General features: G+C 40.3%; 1 protein-coding gene across 2 annotated transcripts; it reads right to left on the bottom strand.

Annotated features, from left to right (window-relative positions):
* Positions 1–552: 552 nt before the first annotated feature.
* LOC134397791 (amine sulfotransferase-like) lies at positions 553–27,879 on the bottom strand. Of its 2 annotated transcripts, none has more exons than XM_063124752.1 (7): positions 27,672–27,879; positions 22,207–22,395; positions 19,101–19,309; positions 18,263–18,389; positions 16,228–16,322; positions 3,638–3,818; positions 553–1,703 (listed from the first exon to the last, which is right to left on the bottom strand). In XM_063124752.1, exons 2-7 carry the CDS (start codon positions 22,346–22,348, stop codon positions 1,579–1,581), a joined length of 879 nt encoding a protein of 292 aa, XP_062980822.1. In that variant the 5' UTR covers positions 22,349–22,395; positions 27,672–27,879; the 3' UTR covers positions 553–1,578. The 2 variants fall into 2 exon arrangements, with proteins under 2 accessions (XP_062980822.1, XP_062980823.1); XM_063124753.1 differs by lacking the exon at positions 27,672–27,879 and adding an exon at positions 24,324–24,789.
* Between the last annotated feature and the right edge of the window lie 64 nt (positions 27,880–27,943).

Here is a 27,943-nt window from a genome sequence, read left to right as displayed (position 1 = left end):
AGGATGTGAAGGACATTCCTATTGCCAGTAATTCTTTTCACTGCAATACCAAGTCGGAGACGTTCTGATGGCTTCACCTGTCCATTTATTACAACATACAAAATGTTCAGCTGGCACCTGTTAATGAAATCACCTTTCAGCCATCTTGTTGCTAGGTGATTCCAGGGCTTCTTTACTGAGGGCTGCTGAGGATTGTGCAGATTCCTTTCCATAGTAAGCCTCACAAACAAAGGTACCCCTACATATCTGTAGCCAACTATGCATGGTCCAAGTATGCAGCAGAGTGGAAATTATTATAGCTCTGCTTGTATTAAATGGTCTGCTTTGGGTTTGGCCCTGGGTCAAGCAATCAGATTGGATATTTTAAGATTCATATCATCATGCACCTTCTGATGTCATTAATATTCCCCATTACCCCTTTTGGGATGCGTTAGAAAGCGGGGTAAGCCCCAACAATGTGTAAGTCCATAGACTACTCTTCCAACAGATGCTGCTGCTGCTGTTTTTGTCTACATGTCTTGTGTAATTATTGGCCCCAGAATGACGTTTTGAGTGGCTGCAATCCCCTAAATGCCCCAGCATTTGCTCACAAGGCTATGACAGTTTTGGACAATTTTTTGTAAGATGTCTAAGCACTCAAAGCTTTCACACCTTATGATACAAGAATTTCGACATGGACCGTCTCCCTGTAATTGCACTATTATGAAGTATGATAAAGATAAATATGAGCTGAAAATGTGAATGTGTGTAAAATGTGCACTCTCTGGTTCAGAGTTTATCTGAGCCACAAACTCCCAAGAGCATTTGTCTCTGCTTCCAAGCCCCATCTACAAAGTAGAGGCAATTTTATTAATTTTAGTGTCATTTTTCAACATTTCACAAGTGAAAGCATAGACTTCTTGTGATATACCCATTCTCAAGAATCACAATCTAAGTGAGATCATCTGCCTTTGTGCTTGAATGATGAAGTAGCCTGTTTTCTACCATCTAAAATCCAGGTACCATACAGTTGATTATCAACAGTTCAGAATATACATAAGCTTCAAGAATATTTTAACTAGCTTGTCCTCTTAAAGCCAAATTACATGTTACATTAAATATATTTTCATGTTTATGTGTGTATTTAAAATAATAGCTGTGGAAGCCCTCAATCTAGAATGGGACTGCGGCCCACATGGAAAGGATTTTAAAAAAACCCAAAACATTTCCCTTGATCTATGTTTCCAATCATAATCCCCCCTCCAAAGTTTCAGCTTGCTCCAGGTGGAAAGTTGCTATTGCTGTGAGGAGAATGCTGCTCAGATGTCCTTGGAGAAAGGGGAGGATACCAAGCTAGTGAATAAACATGTTCTGCGTATTTCAGAATTAGGCTGAAGTGTTGTACAAAGATTGCTCTAAGTAGGTGTTTTGTCATCTCTGTTACAAACAGGTCTGGATGAAATTTGTGCACTACTATTTTCTTCATTTAAGATGGAAGTGGATTCATAATTTGTCACTGATGTCCCAACAGAACTAGGTGTCTTATCTTACATTTCAAACAATTGTAAATTATTTTCTTCTTTCAAGCTGGCTATGGACTTATAAGTCATCCTTGTTGTCCCAGCAGAACTTGAAGGGCAGCTTTTCCATCCTTTCCTTAAACACGCAGTCAAATCTTTCACTCTGTGCGACAGTCATCAGGTTTTTCCAGTCTCCAATAATACCTGGTACAGGAAACAAAGAGCTCCATCACACCTTTTCCCCCTCCCGATATGCACCTGCGATTTGGACCTCTCTTTCTTTAGCTCGGCAAGTGCTGGTCCCTTTCATGATTGAAGTTATACTGGGGAACTCTCTTTTCACTTGTTTGCTCTTCTGTTATTGCGCCCGCCCTGCCCTTTCTCCTTCCCCCTCCACTTCATTGGTTCTTGTCAAATGTGGGAGCCTCACCCCCCCCCACACACACACTGGCTTTGTTGTCTAGTGTTTTACTGATTCAACGTTCAATCGGCTGGGCACTGTTTCTGCAGGTGAGGGTGGGGTGGAGCAGCAAAAGCCCATTCGACTGGCTCAATTCGTTTGACACTGTGCTGGAAGAGGAGAGCCCTCACACCCTCCTCTTTCATCAGCCAGCACACGTTCAAAGCACATGCGCCCGGCAAAAGAAAAAATGTGAGGATGACAATACATGGGGGGAAGGGTGCTTTAATCCTACGTGGAGGAAATAAACCAGACTTTCCCTGCTCCAAAATAAGATGGAAAAGGGAGGGGGAAAGGCAAAATGAACATAGGACAGGGATGAGATCACGTGAGTACTGCGCTGCAAAAACACATACCAAGCATGGCAAGAGTGCAATAAATCGCCGGTGTGAAAGCTCAGAGAGAAAGAGAACATAAGGATCCACAAATGGATCCCTAACATTAGTTTCTGTAGTTTAAGGTAGGGCTGGGTACTTCTTTATCCCCACATTTTCTGGGCCTTCTCCATCATATTATAGTGGTGCCGGTGCTGGAGGGAATTCCAGGGACTTTTAGAGCAGGAATTATGAAAAACTATAATTTTTGGTAGGGTTTACTTATGTTTAGACGAAGTCAGCGTGTTCTCCAATAATTTTGCATTTTAAAAAAAGTCAGAGCTGCAAATGCTTCGGAAAGATTTTATCTGATGATGTAGATTCATTCCCAAGTGCATTTCACCTAGATTTTCAAAGCACTCTGCAGTCAGACTGCCAAGCACAGTGTAGGCAGATCATCTGGTATTTCTTTAAATTGTAAAATTATGGAGGGGGCAATAGCTACCTGCATCTTCTCATCGAATCTGTTGCACCTGACAAAAGTTAAAGGGAAAAAAAATAGACCACACTCTGTCCCTGCTCTGCTTTGGGTATGAGGGGAATGGAATGCTAAGAGAAAGACTTGGCGTTCAAGGTTGGTAACTGAAAGAAAGTTTTTGTGTGAAAAATAGCGATACTGTGAGCAGTGGATTTCCTTCTCCACTAATAAGATAAGGTCAAAAAGGGTCCTGATTAAAGTCTGCCATTACCCATATTTGGGGTGGGCGGGTTCCAAAGCCGTATTCTTTGCTCTAGGGAACAGATACTGTCTTTGCACTACCACTGCGTGTGGACTTGCATAGTCTGCCATAGTCATTGTGCATCTTTATAAATAAGAACATCTGATAGAAATGTGATACTTTCTGGTGCTCTGCAGCAACTACACCTTTCCTACTCCTCAGTGTTAGGAGAGCTCCATACACAAAATACACAGAACACCAAACTATGCCTTTTTGTCCCTGCTAATGGTAGCACAAGTGCTGTGCTTATGTTAGCCAGCCAACGTTTTCATAACAATGCTGGAATGGAAGAGTGGCTATGGCTGTCTGACTACTGAGCATTACGCATTAATTTGAAAGGGTTATGTAATAGATTTTTTACCAGACAGAACAATAAAATGGAATGAAAGTGCTTAAGGAAACAGTAAAGTGAAGAGAGCTCAGAAAGCAGCATAAGACAGCAGGAAAGTACTGAAAGTTCCATATCCTGGGAAAATAAAAACAGCTGTGTACAATGCCTAAACTGTGTCAGAAGAGACTCCAGGGGAAGCTGTGGGACATTTTACAAACTCATTTTACACTGAGTTTGATTTGCCACCAACTTACCTTTGCGAAGAAAGCTTCCTTTACTGAAATCTAGTAATTCTGGAGACATTTGCTTATAATTTGTTCTCCGATCCACTCTCATATTAGCCATTGAAGCCTTATCCACAATAGCATCAACCACTTTGTCAGTCAGCCTCTTTCCTAGGAAGTTGCATATTTTTAAGATGGCGCTTTTGAGATCCTGAAATTGGACATAGTTTTCACATCAGGCTAATTGAGAACCACAACAGTCCAGTAACTAAAAATCATAGAACAGGCAGGATAAGAAGAAATGTGTAATAAGAAATTTGCACACACCGTTCTCAATCTTGGCAGTACCATCTTGCGGGAGAGACTTATTGGTCCCAGTCAAGGTAATTTGGGCAGGCCCCAAAATGACACAAGTTGTTTGAAAAACAAATCTCTGCATAGTTCCAGGTTAGTATTGGCAGAAAAGCAGAGAGATCTGCAGGGACTTTGGTGCTTGTGCCAAATTGTCAGTAGAGAATAGATAAAAACTTACAGACAGTACAGTTTGCATAACTTGGAACTTACTGCATAGTCAGAAAAAATTATGTGGTTTGCCCATAATGAAATCCCGTTTTAGGGAAGGGCCTACCTGGGCATGGGTCCGGATCTTCTCAGCTGTGCCCCAAGTACTAGCATTTGCCTTAATACCAGTCTGCTTCTTCACGCTGAGCTCACTAGCCTTGCCTTAGGACTTGCTCTCTTAGGACACCAAGGCCAGATCTACATCAAGCAGGATATGATAGGGTGACCATATTTTGGAAACCAAAAAGGAGGACAACATGGTCGGCCCCTGAGGGGGCGTGTCCAGTACCAAGGGGGCGTGCCCACCCGAACATAGCCTTGGTCACGTCTGATTTTACTGCATACATTTAAGACAAATATGTTCTACATAACATCTTAATGTTAAAATCACTGAAATAAAGAACAAGTGAGAGATTCAATGTATCTGAAATTAACTTCACTCACTCCTACTATTGTAGGTTTTGCTGTACTTTCAAGCTTTTGCTATACTCTGTGTGTTTCATTCTCCCCTTCCCTCAAATATCTTTTCTGACTGTATCTTCACTCATTGCAAGCTGCTGTTGTTGTTAACAGGGTTTGCTACTGGCCTGAGATCTGTTTCAAATGTGGTATGGCTAAAGCTCTACCTAAAAGCTATCATGGTGCCAACTTTCAGCTCTTTATCTTTAAAAATGACAATTTTAAAAATAATAATTTTAAAACCTCAATTTTTAAAAAATTCCTAAAAAAATCAATGGATGAATGGATCTGTTTCAAATTTGGTGTGGCTAAAGCTCTAGCTAAATCCTTTCATGGTGCAAAGCTTCATCTCTTTATCTTTAAAATTGACAATTTAAAAAATAATAATTTTAAAACCTCAATTTTTAAAAAATTCATTAAAAAATCAATGGATGAACGGATCTGTTTCAAATTTGGTATGACTAAAGCTGGTGGTGAACGACGAATCCGATGTTCTAAAGATCAACACACCATAGGAACCTGGAATGTAAGATCTATGAGCCAGGGCAAATTGGATGTGGTTATTGGTGAGATGTCAAGATTAAATATAGATATACTGGGTGTAAGTGAACTGAAATGGACTGGAATGGGCCACTTCACATCAGATCACCACCATATCTACTACTGTAGACAAGAGGATCACAGAAGAAATGGAGTAGCCTTCATAATTAATAATAAAGTGGCTACAATCCAAAAAATGATAGAATGATCTCAATTCGAATTCAGGGTAAGCCATTTAACATCGCAGTGATCCAAATATATGCCCCAACCACAGATGCTGAAGAAGCAGAAATTGATCAGTTCTATGAGGATCTACAGCACCTACTGGATAACACACCAAAAAGAGATGTTATTTTCGTTACAGGAGACTGGAACGCTAAGGTGGGCAGTCAAATGACATCTGGAATTACAGGTAAGCATGGACTAGGAGAACAAAATGAAGCGGGACATAGGCTGATAGAATTCTGCCAGGAGACAACTCACTGTGCATAACAAACACTCTCTTCCAACAACCAAAAAGACGGCTTTATACATGGACTTCACCAGATGGCCAACACCAAAATCAGATTGACTACATCCTTTGCAGCCAAAGGTGGTGGACATCTATACAGACAGTAAAAACAAGACCTGGAGCTGACTGTAGTTCAGATCACGAACTTCTTATTGCACAATTTAGAATCAAACTAAAGAGAATAGGAAAGACCCACAGATCAGTTAGATATGAGCTCACTAATATTCCTAATGAATATGCAGTGGAAGTGAAGAATAGATTTAAGGGACTAGATTTAGTAGATAGGGTCCCGGAAGAACTATGGACAGAAGTTCGCAACATTGTCCAAGAGGTGGCAACAAAAAACATCCCAAAGAAAAAGAAAACCAAGAAGGCAAGATGGCTGTCTGCTGAGACACTGGAAGTAGCCCAAGAAAGAAGGAAAGCAAAAGGCAACAGTGATAGGGGGATATGCCCAATTAAATGCAAAATTCCAGAGGTTAGCCAGAAGAGATTAGGAATTATTTTTAAACAAGCAATGTGCGGAAGTGGAAGAAGACAACAGAATAGGAAGGACAAGAGACCTCTTCCAGAAAATTAGAAACATCGGAGGTAAATTCCAGGCAAAAATGGGTATGATCAAAAACAAAGATGGCAAGGACCTAACAGAAACAGAAGAGATCAAGAAAAGGTGGCAAGAATATACGGAAGATCTGTATAGGAAAGATAATAATATCGGGGATAGCTCAGATGGTGTGGTCAGTGAGTTAGAGCCAGACATCCTGAAGAGTGAGGTTGAATGGGCCTTAAGAAGCATTGCTAATAACAAGGCAGCAGGAGACGACGGTATCCCAGCTGAACTGTTTAAAATATTGCAAGATGATGCTGTCAAGGTGATGCATGCCATATGCCAGCAAATTTGGAAAACACAAGAATGGCCATCAGACTGGAAAAAATCGACTTACATCCCATACCAAAAAAGGGAAACACTAAAGAATGTTCCAACTATCGTACAGTGGCACTTATTTCACATGCCAGCAAGGTAATGCTCAAGATCCTGCAAGGTAGACTCCAGCAATTCATGGAGCGAGAATTGCCAGATGTACAAGCTGGATTTAGAAAAGGCAGAGGAACTAGAGACCAAATTGCCAATATCCGCTGGATAATGGAGAAAGCCAGGGAGTTCCAGAAAAACATCTATTTCTGTTTTATTGACTATTCTAAAGCCTTTGACTGTGTGGATCATAACAAACTGTGGCAAGTTCTTGGTGATATGGGGATACCAAGTCATCTTGTCTGCCTCCTGAGGAATCTGTATAACGAACAAGTAGCAACGGTAAGAACAGACCACAGAACAACGGACTGGTTTAAGATTGGGAAAGGAGGGGGGCGGAGCCTGGCAACCCATGAGTCGGTAGGTCATAATTTAGGCTCCCAGTTTGGAAGCCATTAAATTCTATCATATTAAACAAGCGGGCAAGAAATTATAATGAATGGTGGTGTTAAACACATTGTTGGCAGCAGTTAAAAAATGCGGCTGATGGAGACTGTGTGGAGTTTGTTTTCGGACGATGTGATTGCATTGTGATGCACTAACAATCTGCCGGGAAGCGATGGGCTGAAAACACATAAATTAGCATCTCCTGCCAACAGCTATCAGCGAAATTATCAGAGAGACTCATTAAAGTAATAAAACTGACAGCTGGAGTGCAGGAGGGAACTTTGTGAAGAGATTTAAAGAGCTTTAAGAGCTAGCTGATTCTTGCCCGGAAACGTGATTTATAGGTGAATGTCGAATCCAAAGAAGCAGAAATAAAAAAAAAGAATATATACCTGTCTGACAGAGGTTTTGTGCGCACCCTTCAAATCATTCCGCCAGACTCCATAAATTGTCAGATTCGGAACCAGAACAGGCTCAGGAAGATAGCATAAATATTAAAATGGCGTCGAAAACTGGCAAAAAGCCAACAGAAGCGGACGAGATGAAAGAGCTTATGATTCTTAATAATACGGCAGTGCTGGAGAAAATTGACAAACTAACTGAAAAGATGGATAAGAGATTTGATGGCCTACTTAACATGGTAGCTCAGAATGATAAAGATATTAAATTGCTTAAAATAGAAGTAAATTCTCTGGGGAAGGAAATGGATCAGCTGAAAGAGAAACATAAGACAGACTTTGAAGAGCATGAAAAAAGATTGATTCAGCTTCAAGGCCAGAGTAGAAGATCGTCGATCCAAATTAAACACTTTTTAGAGCAACCAGCTGAAGATTTGAGAGTAATAATACTGGCTTGGTTTAAAGAGCTGATACCAGATTTGATAATTAAGGATAAAGAAGTGGAAAGAATTCATAGAGTGGGAGTAAGCCGGTCCAGATCTTCCCCAAGAGATATTTTGATGAAATTCGGCAATTACTACAAAAAGGAGCAGCTCATGTTTCAATTAAGGATGATTGAACAAATGTTAAATAGAGAAGGTTCTGATATGATTTTCCTGCAAGAAACACATCAAGTAAAGGAGGGCCAAAACAAAATACGTATGAAATGGTCAGTCTATTATGAAAAGTCACTGGGGACTTCGAAAAAAAAATGGAGTGGCCATTTTGATTTCAAAGAGAAGTGGATTTATTATGGATAATGTAAAAAAGGATGGCAATGGTAGATATCTTATGATAAAAGGTCAAATTGAAGGTAAAGCGTATACATTGGTTAATGTTTATGCCCCAAATGAGAGACAAAGAGTATTTTATAAAGAATTATTTAGGGAAATAGAAGAATTTAAAGAAGGATATGTTATTTTAGCTGGAGCTTTTAATATGGTAATGGACAATAGATTGGATAGGTCAACCCCCACTAATGCTGAAAAGAGGAATAATATTACTATATTGAATAATTTGATAAAAGAAAAAGATTTTGTTGACGGATGGCGTTTACTTAATGGGGTACAATCTGGCTTTACATACTATTCTCCAGTACATTATACATATTCTAGGATAGATCATATTTTTGTTTCAAAAGAGTTCGCAACTAAGGTTTGTAAAATGGAATTGGGGGTAATTAAAGTAACAGATCATGCATTGCTAAGTTTAGATTTTACAGTTAGAAAGGATTATAGAGAAGCATATAGGTGGAGATTGAATACAAAGATATTTAAATATAATAAAGTGGTGGAAAAAATGCAAAGGGAATTGTCAGAAACTTGGGAGATTAATGAAAAGGGAGGAATGGCAAGAGCAGTTGTTTGGGATACCATGAAGGCTGTAACAAGAGGGATTTGCATTAGAGAAATGTGTAATTTAAGGAGGCAACAGGTTGCAGCACAGGAAAAGTTGGAGGAAGAGATTAGGAATTTGGAGAAAGATTATTGGCAATTTAAAAAAGCATAAACTAGTAGAATTACAAGCAAAGAAAAAAGAATTAGAAAATATAAATTTGGAGGAAGTTCAGAAAAATTTAATTTATATGAAAAGAGAGTATTTTGAAAATAGTAACAAGAATTCTAGATTGATTGCCAGACTCACACAAAAGGAAAAAGCTAAGAATGGGATAGGAGTAGTGAAAGACAAACAAGGGAATTATTGTCATATTATGAAAGGTAAAATAAAAAAATTTCAAGAATTTTATCAAGAATTATATAAGGAGAAGGATTCTCAAAAAAAGAAGATGGAAGATTATATAGGAAAGTATATAAAGAGGGAATTGGAAACAGATCATAAAGAGTTAATGGAAAAGACCATATCTCAAAATGAAATTGAAGAGGTTATAGAGAATTTGAAAGTGGGTAAATCACCGGGGGTAGATGGTTTAGGATCAGAATATTATAAAGTTTTAAAAACGTTTTTAGTACCAAAATTATTAAAGTTATATAATGCTATATTGGATGGAGAGAGGATCCCAGAATCATGGGAACATTCGTTGATAATTTTAATTCCAAAGCCAGATAAGGATTTGACTGACCCAGATTCATATAGACTTATTTCATTAATAAATCAGGATGCTAAAAAAAATTCAACTATTTTGGCATAATGACTAAATAAATTTATAGCTAAATATATAAGTGAAGATCAATGTGGATTTGTAGCAGGCAGACAAATGCATAATCTAGTTGGAAGAGCTTTGAATGTGATGCAGGTGATAAAAAAGTCAAAGACTAATGCAGGAATTTTAGCGCTGGATAGTTTTAAGGCTTTCGATTGTGTGAGCTGGCAAGCTTTAAAGATGGTTTTAAATAAAATGGGATTTGGAAATAGATTTAAAGCTATAATAGAACAGCTATATTCTCAAAATACAGCCGTAGTGGTAGTGAATGATGGAGTTACGGATAAGATATGACTGACCAGAGGGTCAAGACAAGGATGCCCACTCTCGCCAGTCCTGTTTGTAATGGTTATGGAATTATTGGCAAATGCTATAAGAGATGACGGGGAGATAGAAGGGATAGGTGGTATTAAAAAAATAAAACTGAATATGTTTGCGCATGATACTCTGTTAACTATTAAAAATCCAAGAAGAAAGATGGAAAGAGTTAAACAGCAATTGAGAGAGTTTGAGGAAATTACTGGGTTAAGAATAAATTGGTCAAAATCAGAGTTGATGTTGTTTAATTATACTAAAAAGGAAGAGAAGGATTGGGAAGGAAAAGGAACAGAAATGAGAGTTAAAGAACAGATTAAATATTTAGGAATTAGAATTACAAAAAATTTAGAGAATTTAGAGAAGGAGAACCTAAATAGTTTGAAAAAAGAGATTTTAGTAAAAATGGAAAAATATAAAAGATTGAACTTATCATGGTTTGGAAGAATAGCATTAGTAAAAATGAAGATTTTAGCAAAGATTAATTTTGTTTTTAGGATGCTACCAATAAAAATATCAGAATTAGAGCTAAAAAGTTGGCAGAATATTATAAATAATGATTGTAATGGGGATAAGAAAGCGAGGATAAATAAGAATAAATGTTATTTGAGCCAAAAAAAGGGAAGATTGGGTCTCCCAAATATTAACTTATATTATGTAGCTAATAGGTTAAGACATATTGTAGAAGCAATTATAGGAGTAGGAGATTTAGATTGGATGGAAGATAAATTTACAAGTAACATAGAGATGAATTTGGAAAATGTATTTTTTAGGGAAGGAGGTAAAAAATGGGCTGAAAATATAGGTAATCCGCTTTTGAAATTCCATTGGGAAATTTGGAGTAAATATAAAAAGGAGTTGCTTTTTAGCAGCTCCCCTTTATCACCGGTAATAATGTTAAAGAATTTCCCGGAGGATTTAAAGAGTAGATTAAGCAAAGTTTAATAGATTTTAATAAAATGAAATTAAGGGATTGGTTAAGAGGGATGAATACAAGAGAGAAGTTGGAAGAGGTTCTAAAAGATAAAAAAATTAACTTGGTTAAATTATTGGCAATTAGAACAGTGGACTAAAAGTTGGGTAAGAGAAAACGGAGACTGTAGAGAATTGTCGAAGTTTGAGGAATTAATAGTAAAAAAAGAAAATGATAAGGAAAAAGAATAGCGACAAAAGGGTTAATGAGTGAAATATATAAAATATTGTTGGAGAAAGGGACGGTAGATAGCTCAGGAAAAATGGTTTGGGAGACAGATTTGAATGTACAAATAGGACAACAGAGTTGGGATGGAATATGGAGACAAAGAGCGTTGAGAAATATGTCAGTGAGAATAAAAGAGAATTATTACAAAATTATATGGAGGTGGTACCTAACCCTGGTTAGATTAAATAAGATAAATAACCAGCACTCAGCAAATTGCTGGAGAGGATGTGGGGGGAAAGGATCGTATTTACATATGTGGTGGGAATGCAAATATGTACAAAAATTGTGGAAGATGGTGTTTTTGGAGATTGAAGAAATTGTGGGAATGAGGATAGAACAAACACCAAGAGTTGCATTACTGTCACCGTGCCTGGGCATGGTAATGGACTGGATGAGGGCTAACAAACTGAGACTCAATCCAGACAAGACGGAAGTACTGTTAGCGGGTGGTTCTTCTGTCCGGCGAGGTGATGTTTGCCCTGTCCTGGACGGGGTTGCACTCTCCCTAAAGGATCGGGTCCGTAGTTTGGGGGTGCTCTTGGATTCAGAACTGTCACTTGAGGCACAGGTGAACTCAGTGGCAAAGAGCACCTTTTATCAGCTTAGGTTGATATACCAACTACGCCCTTATCTGGACAGAGATAGCCTAGCTACAGTTATCCATGCTCTGATAACCTCTCGCTTGGATTACTGCAATGCGTTATACGTGGGGCTGCCTTTGAAAACGGTCCGGAAGCTTCAGCTGGTACAAAATAGGGCAGCAAGGTTATTAACAGGGACTGGCCGGCGAAATCTCATTATGCCAGTCCTTTTCCAGCTTCATTGGCTGCCAGTCCAGGTCCGGGCCCGATTCAAAGTGCTGGTATTGACATTTAAAGCCCTAAACTGTTTGGGCCCAGGTTATCTGAAGGAACGCCTCCTCCCATATGTACCTACCTGGACCTTAAGATCATCTACAGGGGCCCTTCTCCGTGAGCCCCTGCCAAAGGAAGTGAGGCAGGTGGCTACTAGGAGGAGGGCTTTCTCCGCTGTGGCACCCCGGTTGTGGAATGAGCTCCCCAGAGAGGTCCGCCTGGCGCCTACACTGTACTGCTTTCGTCGCCAGCTGAAGACCTTTTTATTCACTCAGTATTTTAACACTTAATTTTAACTTAAATTTAAATTTTACTGTTTTAACTCTGTATTTTAATCTTATATCAACTTTGCTGTGTGGTTTTATCCTGGTTGTGCTTTTTATACTGTATTTCGTAATTGTGTTTTAACCTGTTGGTTGTTTTATTGTGGTTTTAATTTTTGTGAACCGCCCAGAGAGCTTCGGCTATTGGGCGGTATAAAAATGTAATAAATAAATAAATAAATAAATAAATAAATAAATATTTGAAGATTTAAAATGTAAAAAAGAAATTAAGGAACTGATAACGAATTTGCTGACTGCAGCAAGGTTGATTGTAGCTAGGAACTGGAAGATTCAAGGTGATTATTGTATTGAAGAATGGTATAAAGAAGTATGGGATATAGCTATTAATGATAAATTGACATGTAATATTAATGTGAGAAGAGGTATAGCAAAAACGAATGATTTTGAAGGAATCTGGAAACAGTTCCTAATATTTGTGTTTTCTAAGGGAAGTGGGAAACCACCAGCAGAAGAAACTATGAGATTTTGGAAACAGGAGTAAGATCCTGAGGTGGGGGGTGCACTTTTACGTTAGGTATGATTCTGTTAAATAGTTAAAGTGAGAATATATGATATTAATGTACTCAACATTTATGTAGTAATGTTGTTGTTTTTTTAATTGTAATGGTTGTATGTTTAAGTATTGGAAAAATAAAAATTTATTAAAAAAAGAAAGATTGGGAAAGGAGTACAGCAGGGCTGTATACTCTCACCTTACCTATTCAACTTGTATGCAGAACACATCATGCGACGTGCTGGGCTTGACGAATCCAAGGCTGGAGTTAAAATCGCAGGAAGAAACATTAACAATCTCAGATATGCAGATGACACCACTTTGATGGCTGAAAGCGAGGAGGAGCTGAGGAGCCTTATGACAAAGGTGAAAGAAGAAAGTGCAAAAGCTGGGTTGCAGTTAAACCTCAAAAAAACCAAGATTATGGCAACCAGCTTGATTGATAACTGGCAAATAGAGGGAGAAAACGTGGAGGCAGTGACAGACTTTGTATTTCTGGGCGCATTGATTACTGCAGACGCTGACTGCAGCCAGGAAATCAGAAGACGTTTACTTCTTGGGAGGAGAGCAATGACAAATCTTGATAAAATAGTTAAGAGCAGAGACACCACACTGACAACAAAGGTCCGCATAGTTAAAGCAATGGTATTCCCCGTAGTAACCTATGGCTGCCAGAGCTGGACCATAAGGAAAGCTGAGCGAAGGAAGATAGATGCTTTTGAACTGTGGTGTTGGAGGAAAATTCTGAGAGTGCCTTGGACTGCAAGAAGATCAAACCAGTCCATACTCCAGGAAATAAAGCCAGACTGCTCACTTGAGGGAATGGTATTAAAGGCAAAACTGAAGTACTTTGGCCACATAATGAGAAGACAGGATACCCTGGAGAAGAGGCTGATGCTAGGGAAAGTGGAAGGCAAAAGGAAGAGGGGCCGACCAAGGGCAAGATGGATGGATGATATTCTGGAGGTGACAGACTTGACCTTGGGGGAGCTAGGGGTGACAACAGCCGACAGAAAGCTCTGGCGTGGGCTGGTCCATGAAGTCACGAAGAGTCGGAAATGACTGAACGAATGAACAACAACAACAAAAGCCCTTCCTAAGATCTACCATTGTGCCAAGTTTCCTGTCTTTATCTTAAAAAATGACAGAGTTATAAGCATTTTTGTAAATTCCCATTAGAGCTGCTCTTTGGAAAAAAATCCGGATTTCCCCTCCCTCTCCCGGATTTGCCATCAAACCCCCCACCTCGGGATCTCATTCCTGATTCCAGAATCTCATACTTTCTTCTGCTGGTGGTTTCCCACTTCCTTTAGAAAACACAAATATTAGGAACTGTTTCCAAATTCCTTCAAAATCATTTGATTTAGCTATACCTCTTCTCCATTTAATATTACTTGTCAATTTATCATTAATAGCTATATCCCATACTTCTTTATACCATTCTTCAATAGAATATTCAGGATATGACACTTTGAAAACAGTTTGAAAACTGTATATGGAGCGTGTCCCAACAGTAGTGTAGATCCTGCCAAATAGGGGATGTTGTGCGGATGCACCAGCCTTTTAAACTAGAGGGCAGACTGCCACCTTTCCTCCTACAGTCTGCACATTGTTTTTTCTCCGTCCCTCTACTTTTTCTGCTCTTACATGCCCACTGCTGGGAGCTTGCCTGGAATGATATTTTAGAAAATACCCAGCAACATTTCTTCCTGACAGTGGGGCAGCTGTAATGCCTCCCGGGCTAATATGCTGACAATTACCATCCATTTTTGACCAAGAGAAATAAGTTTATGTTTTTAAAAAATACATGATTGTCTACAGGAAGCATAAAAACTGAGTTTTCCAAACATTGACTCAGGTTTGGTACTGAGTTGAAGTGCAATGACTCGAGCAGAAGTGGGCTGTTTTCCAAACCACTGAATTACGGTCTGAGTTGAAGTGAGGAGGGGAGGTCAGTGCACACTGCTAAGATATGTACTGTGTGTATCTATGCACACACACACAAGGTGTGACTGACACCCCCCACTTCAACTTGGATGTAAGTACATCCAAATTTGTGTTATGGGCCAGTTGGGTCTTTTAAGAACCTAGAAATGCCCCAACTGCTCACTGGTTCCACTTTTATAAACAACCCATTTTTGCTATATGCAAAAAATGGCACTCTGTTGTGGAAGGAGAAGCAGCCCAGAGTTCACTGTTTTTAACTTTTGTAAACCATCCAGAGAGCTTCAGCTATGGGGTGGTATATAAATGTAAATAATAATAATAATAATAATAATAATAATAATAATAATAATAATAATATGATTTCTCACCCGCCTCTCCATTTTGATCGAGGCGGAGAACAACAACCGTTCATTGCAAGGTGGCTGAGGGTGCTGTGTGTGTTTTCTATTATACATATCTTCTTTGTTTTGCAGCTTCCCAGGGCTCCTGTGGTTAATGGGGGCTATTTCCACAGCACCAAATTGGCACCTCTCCGCTGCCAAACCCCATGGTATCGCAGGAGGAGGGCGATGTCGAATGCTGGCTTTGCAGCAGCCATTAGTTTCACCAGGCCTGCCCCTCCCCCTCCCGCAGCTTCCCATGACTAATGGAAGGTCACTTTCTGCCCAGGAATGCCCTGGGCATGAGGACAGATGGCGGAAGACAAGCACTGACCTTCCTCAGGCAGGGTAAGTCACCCACTTTTCTGCTGTGCATCTTTAGCTCTTTGCCCCACGGTGGCTCCGAATTGGCGGCGGCATCATATATCCGTTGCAGCGTGGATTCGGAGCCACTCCGGGGCAAAGCTGATGTTTAGACATCTTCCGGATCAGAAAAGGCCTGTGGGAGGATTTACCTCAGGATAATACAAAGAGAGAAAGGACACTAATGCATACTCCCTCAGCTGCTACGTTAGGAAGGTAAGGTTAAGAATTCTTAACCCAACCCATGGTCATTTATCCAAAATTTCATATATATATATATATATATATATATATATATATACACACACACACACACACACACACACACACACACACACACTTTTCTTTCCAATTAAATAGGACTAGTAAAAAAAAAAGTGGAAGACATTTTCAGCACAGCCCTAGTTTAAATTTAAATTACTGAAAAGTGAGTAGTTGACTGTTTTCTTTTATTTAGGCACTCGGGCAAGGGAGGGACAGAATCTTCTTCTGCCAGGACTCAACTCTGCATATTGCTTCCTTACTCTATTGTGTAAAGCCGTCTGACGGCCAAAGTTGAAAAAGCCACAGAAACATTAGATGGGTTTTAATGGCTGTTTATACTATCAGACTGAATGACTCTGTTATGACTTACCTTCTTCATTTCTTCATAGGTAAGGAACAAAATATTGAAGTCATCCCTGTGAGCAGACCAGCCTTCTATGTGGTCCAGCCATGAACTAGCTACCACTGATAGGAGAGAAATTAGTCTGGCATAAATATTAGAGCAGATAGAAATGACACCTGGTGTAGTTAGTTGCAAGGCTGTGCATGGCACACTTCCAGTTCCGATGTTGCCTCAGCCACAAATTCCTGATGTTTAAGCTCCACCCAGCCTTGCTTTTCCCCACCATCTCCAATATGACATAAAACCATGGTAACTTGACCGATGAGCCAACTTAATAAAGCTGGACCCCCTTTGGCTTTCTATTTTTCCTTCCCTCCCAGCCTCAGCATGTTATTTTTCTCCCCTATTTCTTTCTTTAGCTGGCCTTTGAGTAGCCAGGCTGCTACAGCTACTGTAGAGTTACAATACATATAAAATAAATAATGTATCAAATATATTAGAAACATCTGAGTAAAATATTCCCATGTGTACAACCAGTTACTAACCTATTTGGGAACTGAGGGTTTCTCTCTGAGGAAGACAGTGGAGGACAGAACAGCCACTGCCTACTGTTCTCACACAGCAGTAAATCCATTATCAAGATGTGTGACAGAGCGTGCCGCCTAGGCCAGCACCCTGGGACTGGGTAGCCAGAGACAGGTCAGACAGGCTCTGAAGAGTCACCTTAGTCAGGCTTCTTTATTGGCCTCCATATACTCCAATTCTATTGCTTGGAGAGTTACTTGGAATTGTATACCACTTGTTTCTGCCCTCCTTTCTCCTTCCCTGTGAAATGAAACCAAGGGTCTGCCCATCCACCACTTATAGTAAGTAGGAATGGCCAATTTCACCCCTGCTCATGGCGTACTGTGCTCAACTGACCCTCCAGGTTCCCCCCCATCATCTGTATTTATCCATAATGTTGTATAAATGGACCTGTTTATGGAAGCCATTTGTGCAAAAGGGCCCTTTAGATTAAAAAGGATGAGCCACTATTTTGCAGAAAATAGCAGCTTAGTGGAACAGGAGGGACAGAGTCAGGCAAGCATGGGAATCCACAGACCAACGTCGGGGGGGGGGGGGGGGAGCCAGTGAGAAATCACCACGCCTCAAGCCCCAAACTGATACCAGTGACATCTCTGCTAGTAAGTCCCCCATTTCTTTTGCTTAGAGACTTACTTTGACTTATATACCTACTGGAGTAGTTCCTCTTGCTTCTGCCATCCTTTCTCCCTCCCTGTTAAATAAAACCAAGGGCTCTTTTCTTGTCTAGGAAGTAGGGGTGGCCAATCTCTCTCCATCCATGCCGTGCAATGCTCACCAAACCTCCAGCACCACCCGCTCCTATTCACCTAGAATGTTGTGTAAATTGGCCTATTTACGGATACAGAGCAGTGGGGACAGTTGGGCAAGTTCAGGGGTCGGCGGACTGGCATCCCGGGAGGGGCGGGGGCAAGCCAGTGAGAACTTGCTGAACCTCAAGCTCCAAATTGATGCCCGTGACACACCTACTAGTAAATTCCCCACTTCTTGTTTCCACTACCCCTTCTCAGGAAAGAGAAGGTCTGCTAGATGGGAGCCACTGTGCACTTTTTTTAAAAAGATCCTGGCTTTCCCCCACTGTCATCCATTCCACTGGAGTTTCAATGCTATTTAGGGCCAGATGTACACCAAGCAGGATATGCCACTTTAAAAACGGTTTGAAAACTGTAGATGGAGTGTGTCATGGGCCCCAGCAGTTGTCACTACTGTTTTAAACTGTTTCAAAGCAGTAGTGTAGATCCTGCCCTATAATTTTCTCCCAGGGGATTGCTTATAAAGAAATTGTGGTTAGGTACATCATTGTCTTATAATGTATTTGGAATTGGTGAGTTATTTGATAGTTGTTAAAAAATGGATCAGAAACTGTCCATATTAGCCAGCAGAACCTGGTGGTGGCATGGAGAAACCATTTTACCACTTATTGCTGCCAAGGTGGGGAAAAGATATAGAGCAAATGTGATTTCTAGTAAGCAATTATTACATTTGCCAGCCAAAAACCTTTCCATGAAGGAGTTGAAGTCTTCAATTTCTTCCAATTTGACAGAAAATTTGGAAAAATAATATAAGGAAACACAAACATCCTTTGGGTTTCTGGCCACATAAATAACCTGCAGGAAAAATAGTATTAATATTGATTAGTCAAGGTTTTCATTGAGCTAAAACAATGAGATTGTTCTCTCTAATCTTGTACTATTGATAACGTTGTTGTTGTTGTTAGTTTATGATCACTTTTAAATGTGCTGCTTAGAATTGCAGATGTCATTTGGTATTGTAATTATTGCTAATTTACAAGTCTGAATGACATTTAGAACCAATTGATGAAGAGAGGTACATATTATGAGTTATTTAGTAGACTGATTATTCTATTAAAGAACTGCTTCATATTCCTTAGGTCCTCTTTCCAAATGAACATTTGCAACATATATGTTTACTATGGAAAATGAAATCTAATTTCTTCTTTTGTGTTGAGCTTTCTTGCATTGTTCTTCCTAAGTTGACTCAGATCATCTCCCCCCCCTTTTTTTTTTTTTTGCTACCAAAGCTCTCTGCTAGATTGCTTTCATATCTCAATTTTCTTTCATTCTTGGCTCCTGTAGATTGTTTTTGAACCAAACTACCCCTACCCCTTTATCGGGTTATGATCGTAGTCCTGTGTAACTCACACTCTTTGAGTCATGCCCACCCATTCCAACTTGCTAGATCCTAGTTTCCTGGTTTTCTGTTTCCTGAAATCTCAGTATTGTCTGTGGAACTTGACATGTGAACTTAGAACAAGACAAAATAAATTCAATGAAATCATAAAGAGTGGCAGCTCCAACCTTGGTTCTTCCACTTCGTAACCCCTTTGGCACTAAATAGTAGGGCAGGTGTGTGGCGAACAGACGAGGCGATGCACGGTTGACGTAATCCATGTGGTTTATATTGTACTCCAGCCACGGAACTCTGTCTATTAAGTCTATGTTTTCAGTTCCATCTCGATGACCTTCATGATAAATCAAGCTCAGAATCTGCTGAGTCCAAATAGTGCCTGTGAATAGGAGCAACCTGATTTAATTCATCCAGTGCAATCCATGTTCTTAGTACAGCTCTATCTCTCCTTTCCATCAAATCCAGGTGAGGCAGTGGACATTCCGAATCCTTGCCTGGATGCAGCAGTAATGCTGAATGAGGGCCAATAAACTGAAACTCAGTCCACAGCTAGACCTAAGATTTATCCTGGGATCATCCAGGGTTCACCTCTGCCTGAGCACTGGATCCCCTATGTGTCACCTAGATGAACAGGTTTGGCCCCTGGACGATCCAGGGATAAACCTTAGGTCTAACTATGGCCTTAGTCCATACAAGGTACACTTATGGGTGTTTTCTTTGCCTGGCTAGCAGATGTTCAACCTGTTCTTGCGGGCCTAGCACATACATTAAAGACTCGGTTAAGTAGTTTGTGGGTGCTCTTGCATCCAGCAGTCAATGTACTCATTACAGATCCATCTCTGCTTTTCATCAAATCCAAGTGAGGTAAGTGGGTGTTCTGAAACAGTAACAACTAACAATAATGGTTCTGTCCTTACCTATACTCAAAATACTGAAGCAAAATACGAATAAATATAATATTGTGAATTCAAATACAATAGCCAATATATCACACAAAAATTAAAATGTTATTTTAAAACAATGAATTAGCAGTCCAACAGTTTTATGCATATATAGTAACTATATTGGTTTCCAAAAATAAGGCTATATTAATATCTAATATCCATAACTCCAATGTGTTTTGACCTGATTAGCCTTCATCAGTGGGAAGAAAATATGTAAATGATAAGTACAGCCCTTACTACAACATTCATTTCATAAGATTGCATTTTCTAAATGGAAACAATCAATATTATGCAGACTCTGTAGTTTACATAAAATATGAATAAATATTGATTTGAATCTGCATAGTTAATATGTTTTAGAAAATGTGTGCACTATTTGTACATGGAAATGAATGCCTGTGAGGTTTGGAAGTTATGTGAAATTTGATCTTATGCATTTTTAATGCATTTAGTCTATTTGATATTTAACTTATTCTTATATGTTTTGTGTGATGTTATAAGATATTTAATCTATTTGACACTAAACCTGTTCCTAAAAGTTTATATGTGGTATTATGCTGGGTGCTTTTGCTGAGTAACTAATATAATTGCATGTGCATAATTATTGTGTTTTATAATGATATATTGTATAAAGTTTTATACGTTAATAAAAGCCCATTTCAGAAAAGGAGAGAAAAAGAAAATGTGAGGTTTTGGTTTTGTTTCCTATCTTGTTTCCTGTTTTCCAATGCATTTGTTTTTGGATCTCTGGAACATCAGGAAGAATATTTTAAAAAATGAAGGTGTTCTTTTTCTTTTCTTTTTTTAGATTGAAAGGTGATTTTGGTATTTTGATGTGCTGAGTCCTGATTACAGTGTTTCACAGTTTTAACTGCCTGTACTTCATCTTAGCCTCAGATATCGCTTTCTATATCTAAACACTAGTAGCTTTTTAAAAGTCTAAAACAGAAAACTGGAAGAAGTGCAGCCAACCTGCAACCTTGTGCTTACTTCTGAGGTCTTACTTCTGTTTACTGAGAGTAAGACCATAGCTAGACCTAAGGTTTATCCCTGGATCATCCAGGGGTCAAACCTGTACATCTAGGTGACACACAGGGGATCCAGTGCTCAGGCAGGGGTGAACCCAGGATGATCCCAGGATAAACCTTAGGTCTAGCTGTGGCCTAAGTCTCTCTCTGTTCAATGGGGTTTACTCAGATAAGCATGCATGGGATTTTAGTATGACTTGGATGTAAATGCAGTTGAAATCGATGGGATTTACTCATGAGTAAGGGAACCAGCAGATCTCTATTTTATAAACTTGAGATGGACAGCTTCACATGATCAAAGTAAAGGAAAATAGATCCTTTACAAATGCAAACTAGTGGACTATCAGGAAAATGGTTTAAGGGGGGGATTAAAAAAAACCCAAAAATTCAAGGGATGAACCAATCTGCTCAAATTTGGTGTGGCCAAGGCCCTCCTTAAAAGCTGTCACTGTGCCAAGATTGATTTCTTTATCTTTAAAAATTATGCAGATATAAGCATTTTTGTTCATTTCCATTTGAAATGGAAGCGATCTGATTCAAACTTGAAGTGGCTAAAGCCTTCCTTAAGAGATGTCAACATGCCAAGTTTGAGCTCTTGATCTTTTAAAATTATGCAGATGTAAGCATTTTGGTTACCTTGGAGCAAAGGAGTGAGCCTGACCACCTTTACAAAAGAAATTAATTACAATAATTGTTCATCTGCCCACCCTTTGAAATGAGCAAAACAAACCTTTGTCCCTCCTCCCCTGTAAACCTTTCCCAAGCCAAAGGATAGCAACAGTCTGGGCCCTTGTGCTCCTTTGTGCTTCCTACAAATGGCCTCTTTTCCTTAGATTTTGTTTAATATGATCTCTATGGGGAAAGTGTAGTGTGCTGTTTTGCCATAATTGAGCAATTTCAGGCTGCTGTACTATATTGTATTTGCATAGAAATAAAGGAATATTTTTTAAAAAACAAAAAATATGCAGCAAGGGAAAGGAGAATGTAGGCGGAGGGAGATTTCACCAGCATAGTAGCGCTCCAGGTGAAAAGATACAGGAGCTGAAAGAGCACAACAATGCACAGATATGAAAGTGCCCAGTGCTGGACTCACTAAGGAAACGGAGGTGGAAACCGCAGATGAAAACAGGATAAAAAAGTAGGTGTGATGGAGCTCTTATTCATTACACCCGCCTGATAATCCATTAAAAAAAATTGAGCTAAACCTCCGCTACCGTACAGTTGTGGGGTGTTAAGTTTGAACTCATGAATATTTAAGTCTGATGAAAGTATGGCATTTGCTAGGAAATACTTCAAAAACTTACCGGATTTTGGATAAGTCACAAGAAATACATCACTGTCTCTGATTTCAAAATCTTCCAGTGCTTCTATGTATTCTGCTGTAACCAGATCTCTTACAAAAGAGAATCCTTTGTGTTCAAACAGGTATTTGTCTGATAGCTCCATTCCTAGTACTGCTGGCACAACAGTACAGAAATTGGCAACAAGTCGTTCTATTAGAGTATAACAAGACACAACAAATTAATATAAAAATGAATTCAGTTATTTAAAACATGTTGTGAAAAACCCATCCTTAAGATGATAACAAGAGCAGTGCTTACTGCTTCTAAATTGCCAGTTAGGGGAAGAAAAAGAAAAAGAATGGCAAAGCAGGCAAAGATGATATTGTTCCAGGAGCATGGCTAAGGCCCTTTGGCTTAAGGTAAGTCACAAATAAAAAGGATCTGCCATTCTAAGCTTCAAAGACCGGTTGAATAAATACCTTTAAATTTGGCATCAATTATCTACTGATGTCCTAAATGTGTACATTTCAAACCAAAAGGTTTAATAATTAATGATAATCCCTTTATTCAAATCCTCGCTCCCCAATAATTCCATTTTCACATCATCCACTCTTTTATGAGTGAGATAATTTTAAAAGATATGTAATTTGGGAACAAGCATATCAATATAGATTATGGGATTTGCCTGTAGGCATGAGTCCAAAATCCAGTCAGCCAATTAAAGAAATGTTACAGGATAGAACTACCTTTGCAACAAATATTATATTTCATTAAAGAACAAAATACACCCACGAACAAATTTTGAGCAGGTTTTGGTTCAAACTAAATCAAAAACAAAAGGATTGGTTTCTAAAATATACAGCTCGTTGAGTGAAATCAAATATGGCTCTACAGTGGCATTAAAGCAAACATGGGATAGGGATCTTGGATGGCAATTTGAACAATCCATAAAAGCTAAAATGTGGACAAGTGGACTATTTCAATCAATATCTAGGAAAATTAAGGAACATCCTTTAACATTAGTCCACCGGTGGTATCTTACCCAAGTGAGAATGAGGCTTATTTATTTATTTATTGTATTTTTATACTGCTCAATAGCCGAAGCTCCCTCGTCAATTCACAAAAATTAATAACGATGCTGTCCCTTTATTTGAATAAAGGGATTATCATTATCCCCCTGCCCCTTTACGTTGTGGAATTCTTCCCTCTTTGCGAAAGAGGCTTTTTTCTGCCTGTTTTGCAGGGATGGGGAGAATGTCAAAGAATATTCTAGTGGGAGTGGGGAGGCAGGGATTCCATTTAGGGTTGTGCACCGCTTCGGATCTGAATCCCGAATCCAAAGTGAATCGGGGTGTTTTGGACTTCCCTAAAACAAATGCAAAGCAAATAAATAAGGTCTGAATCAACCTGAAGTGAATCGGCTTGGTCTGAATCGATTTGGACCGATTTGGCGATTCTGAGATTGTTTCAAGGACTACACATGGAAATTTACACAAATGCATTCATCTCCATCATTTTTAAAGGTAAAGACATGAAATTTGGCACCATAGTAGCAATTAAGTAGGGCTTTAGGTGTGCCAAGGTTGAAGCACATTGGTTCTACCCCTGATTTTTAGGATTCTTTAGAAGTTTGAAGTTTTTAAATTATTGTTTTAAAATATGTGTCATTTTTAAAGGTAAAGACATGTAACTTGGCGACATGATAGCTTCTAAATAGGACTTTAGGCATGCCAAGGTTGAAGCATACCAGTTCATCCTCTGGTTTTTAGGAATTTTTTAAAAGTTCAAACTCAAACCTCTTCAGGGTCTAGCAGCTTGAGAAGTAACCAAATTTCCCCAAACAGAAATGAAATTACAGATACAGACATGAATATTAGCATCATGGCAGGTCTTCAGTAGGTCTTCAGCCATTCTAAGTTTGAAGCGGATCAGTTCAACTCTTGTTTTTTGATGGAATTTTATAAAAGTATGCTTTATTGTATACTGCTTGTGCATAACACACAGCACACACACACACACACACACACACACACAGTAGAAGACAGTGAGAGACTCACCAAGACAGAACTCAGGATATTATTATTATTATTATTATTATTATTATTATTATTATTATTATTATTATTATCTATGCTTACCATTGAGTAAGTTAACTCTGACGGACCCTGAAACTATCTTCCTCCTAGCCTCCTATTAAGGGGATGCCAAAGCATCTCTCACTGACTATGTTTCCAACCACTGTGCTTGCCTTGCAGGGCCGGTTTGTTTGCTTTCTGCCAGCCTCTCTGGGCCAGCCTGCCTCTCTGCCCTCCTGGTGTCTGGGAGATGTAGATGGGCTGGGTGGGTCAACCCCACAAACCTATGGCATACTTGCTCCCAGTGCTTCATGAGCATAGCCACCTTCTGCCTCTCCTTGTCTGTGCCCACCTCACAAGGGCGGTTTGTGTTTCTAGCTTTGACTTGAAACAATCCTTGGCTCACTTACTCATGCCCACATAGCTACCTGCTGCTTAACTACCTGCCTGAGTACCTACACACTTCTCCAATATTACCTGCCTGGTCCCACCTTGCAGGGCTGGTTTGACTCAATTTCTGAGGCATATTGCTCCCAGCCAGGTAATGTGCTCCCAGCCTACTTTCCCTGTTTCTTATCTGAATGGGAAGGGCTGGGTGTGTTAGCTTCAGAACACAAAAAGTCTCAAGTAGGGGAGATTTGTGATTCAAAAGCACGCAGAGATTAGGGAAGGAACAGTGTATGTTGATTGTTGATTAGATAACCTTCTCAAATTGCTCTTTGCTTTGGAGTGGCTGCTTTGTTTCCTTTAAAAAAATCACATTTTTAGCAGTGGATTACATAAATTCCACTTCACAGATGTGTCTGAAATTCGGCACACATGACCACCATTAGGGCATCTGTAAGCTCACCGAAATGCACATTTGTCTCTGAGAAAGTTATAGCACCTTGCTTTGACAGGTTTGCCTGAAAAATCACATTTTTAGGAGTTTGATTACAGGAAAACTGCTCCACAGATGTGTATGAAATTTGGCACACATGACCACCATCAGGGCATCTGTAAGCTCACCATATTTCATATTTCTATGTTGAACATTCTTAAAAATTTATAGGCATTTATTTTTTCCAAATAAAAACTAAGGCTCGATTTGGAAGGCCTGAATTGGGATCCGAAGCAAGTAGGGGGGTCCATGCACAGTACTAGTTCCATCTACCTTATTCAGAAGATGAGGTAGCTCAAGACTTCTACCAAGTTTTCTTACTTTTAAAACCTCTCCCATGCACTCACAGAACCACAGGGCTCTTCCCAACCAGCTTCCAGGTCAACAGTGCTCATCTGGGTGTAAGGGCAGGAAACTCTCAACTGAACGATTGCTTAAGAGAGGGGGAGGAATGCAAAAGAAGACCTGCAGACTTGTGCAGGCTTACTGAGAATTAAGGCTTTCTAAGCTTAGAGGGACATTGCTGTTCATTTTCACACTTCTGCCTTGGACTTGTCTTGATGGAGGATTTGCCCCGGGGTGGATTGGAGTGGCGGCAGGTCATCTACATGACGCAGCTGCCATTGCAAAGCCATCGGGGGCAAACCCCAGAAACTTTGCTTTAAAAAGTCAGGCATTTTTCCTGATTTTTTTGGTTGCGTAGGCGATGGCGCCCCTGATTGGTCATCATTGACTGGGCTGGATAGGGAAGGGGGCGAACAGGGAGCTCCAACTTGGGCTCCACACTGTAAATAAATAAATAAATTTGGGGGGAAAAGGGGTGGGAAAAGAGGAATGGGCAGCCGGAGGCCACCGCTGCCAGGCCAAGCACCAGGGAGGGGGGAGGAATAGGGCTGAGCACCAGGGAGGGGGAGGAATGGGGCAGCTGGCTCTCTGCCCTCTGCCCTTGCTCTGGCTGCCCCGTTCCTCCCCTACCCCATTTTTTTCTTTTTTAATCTGTAGATATGAAGCTTTTAAACATTGTCAATCTTTTCCAAATGCCATCCCATGCTTGGTTTTTTGTGAGGAGAAAATTTAACTCCTCTTTTCTCTTGCTGGGTTGTGTGTTGCCTCATGGTAAAACAGGCACTTGCCCCAATGCCAAACAGAGTCACACTCCCCCTGTCTTTCTCCCGTCAGAGATCATCACACAGGGTGACCAAGGGTGTTTCCGTGCCAAAACCAGGCCTGAAACCCGATCGAAATGGATCCAGATAATCAGTCTCATCCAAGAGTGCCTGGAGCTGGCCCGCAACCATCTGCTCAAGGACCTTGCCCAGGAATGGAACATTTGCTACCGGCCTGTAGTTACTAAGATTTTCCGGGTCCAAGGAAGTTTTCTTCAGGAGTGCTCTCACCACCACCTCTTTCAGACGGCCTGGGACCACTCCCTCTCGCAGAGAGGCATTAATCAGTTCCTTGGCCCAGCCAGCTGTTCCATCCCTGCTAGCTTTTATTAGCCAAGAGGGGCAAGGATCCAGTACAGATGTGGTTGTGTGGACCTGTCCAAGCACCTTGTCAACATCCTTTTCTGCAGCAGCCCTGAAGTTTATTCTCACTCTTTAGGCCATGAGAAAAATGGCTTAAGGGCCTTAGCAGGTCTGGTGGGCCTCAGCAGGTCTGGGTGCTGAAATTAAATCAATGAAACCTGGATTTTGAAGACTCCAAATGATTGAGGGGGACTCCTCTAGCTGTGAAGCTTCGCAGATAAAAACAAAGGGTTTTTTAAAGGAGCAAGCTGGACAGGGGAGAGAGGGGCCGTTGCTCGGGTGCTTTGGCAGCACATGCACTGCCTGGACAGGCACACTCCAAAAGGAGCAGCAGCAAGCCGGCTGGGTTGGGGAGACGAGGCTGAGGCTCCCTCCCTCACCACGCACGTGTCCAAGAAAGGTCCAGCCAGCCACTCAAAGCGGGCACCACATGCTTGCATCGTGAGCGAGAGGATCATGGGAAGGGGACAAGGAAACGAGCCCCTCTAATATCTTCGGGGGGAAGTTCCCCCCTAGCTCCCATCGGACACAGTGAGGGTACAGGGCACTTCCCAGAAAATAAGACAGCCGCTGCTGCTGTCACTGCACATACTTTATTTTCTGAAAAGAGCCCCGTGCCCTTGCCTTTGATAGGAGTGGAGGGAGAAGCTTCTTAAAGACAGGCAGTGCACTGGTGATGCAGTGAGCATGTCCTAGCCTGCTAAGGAAGTCAGCCAGCAGGCAGGCAGGGGAGTTGGAGGTGCTGCCGCTGCTTTATTTTCTGGAAAGCGGTGTGCACCGTTGCCGATGGGAGCGGTGAGGGGGGAAAGCAAAGCTGCCCCCCAAAAAAATATTAGGGTGTGCTTGGGCACACCAAGCCCACCCCATGTGCATGCTTATGTGCATCTGAAGAAGTCAGATGTTTCCCTCAAATGCTCATGCCACAACAAGTAGACTTGTGGTTGTTTTTATTACCCTGTAAACCATCTCTTGCCCAGAAAGCTTTAATCATAGAGAGCTTACCTTCTGATTTCCTTTTTAAAAGACCTGGAGAAGAGCTTTTCTGCTACCTGGAAAAATTCAGCTTAATAGTCAAGGCTGATGTTCAAAGGCAGTCTTTCCAAGAACAATTTATAGTCCTTTATCCATTGATGTTAATTTGCAAAGCACTGAATTGGCATAATGACCCTTAGTAAATCATTATATACTCTTGTCATTCACAGGTTGTGTTTGGTTCCTGCATTAGAAGGAACTTACGGAGGGATGGAACTTGTACGTGTACTGCTTTGTCAGTA

Source organism: Elgaria multicarinata, chromosome 4 (assembly GCF_023053635.1).
Source record: "Elgaria multicarinata webbii isolate HBS135686 ecotype San Diego chromosome 4, rElgMul1.1.pri, whole genome shotgun sequence".
Lineage (NCBI taxonomy): Eukaryota > Metazoa > Chordata > Lepidosauria > Squamata > Anguidae > Elgaria > Elgaria multicarinata.
Note: the sequence above shows the minus strand (reverse complement) of the source record. Positions and strands in the feature narration are given on the sequence as shown.

Excerpts from the sequence above, each read along its gene's own strand:
- LOC134397791 (XM_063124752.1), bottom strand. The coding sequence starts at position 22,348 with ATGGAGCTATCAGACAAATACCTGTTTGAACACAAAGGATTCTCTTTT. Across the intron at positions 19,310-22,206 it reads TGTGACTTATCCAAAATCCG|GCACTATTTGGACTCAGCAG; the intron begins GTAAGTTTTTGA and ends TCCTATTCACAG. Across the intron at positions 1,704-3,637 it reads AGGAAGCTTTCTTCGCAAAG|GTATTATTGGAGACTGGAAA; the intron begins GTAAGTTGGTGG and ends TTCCTGTACCAG.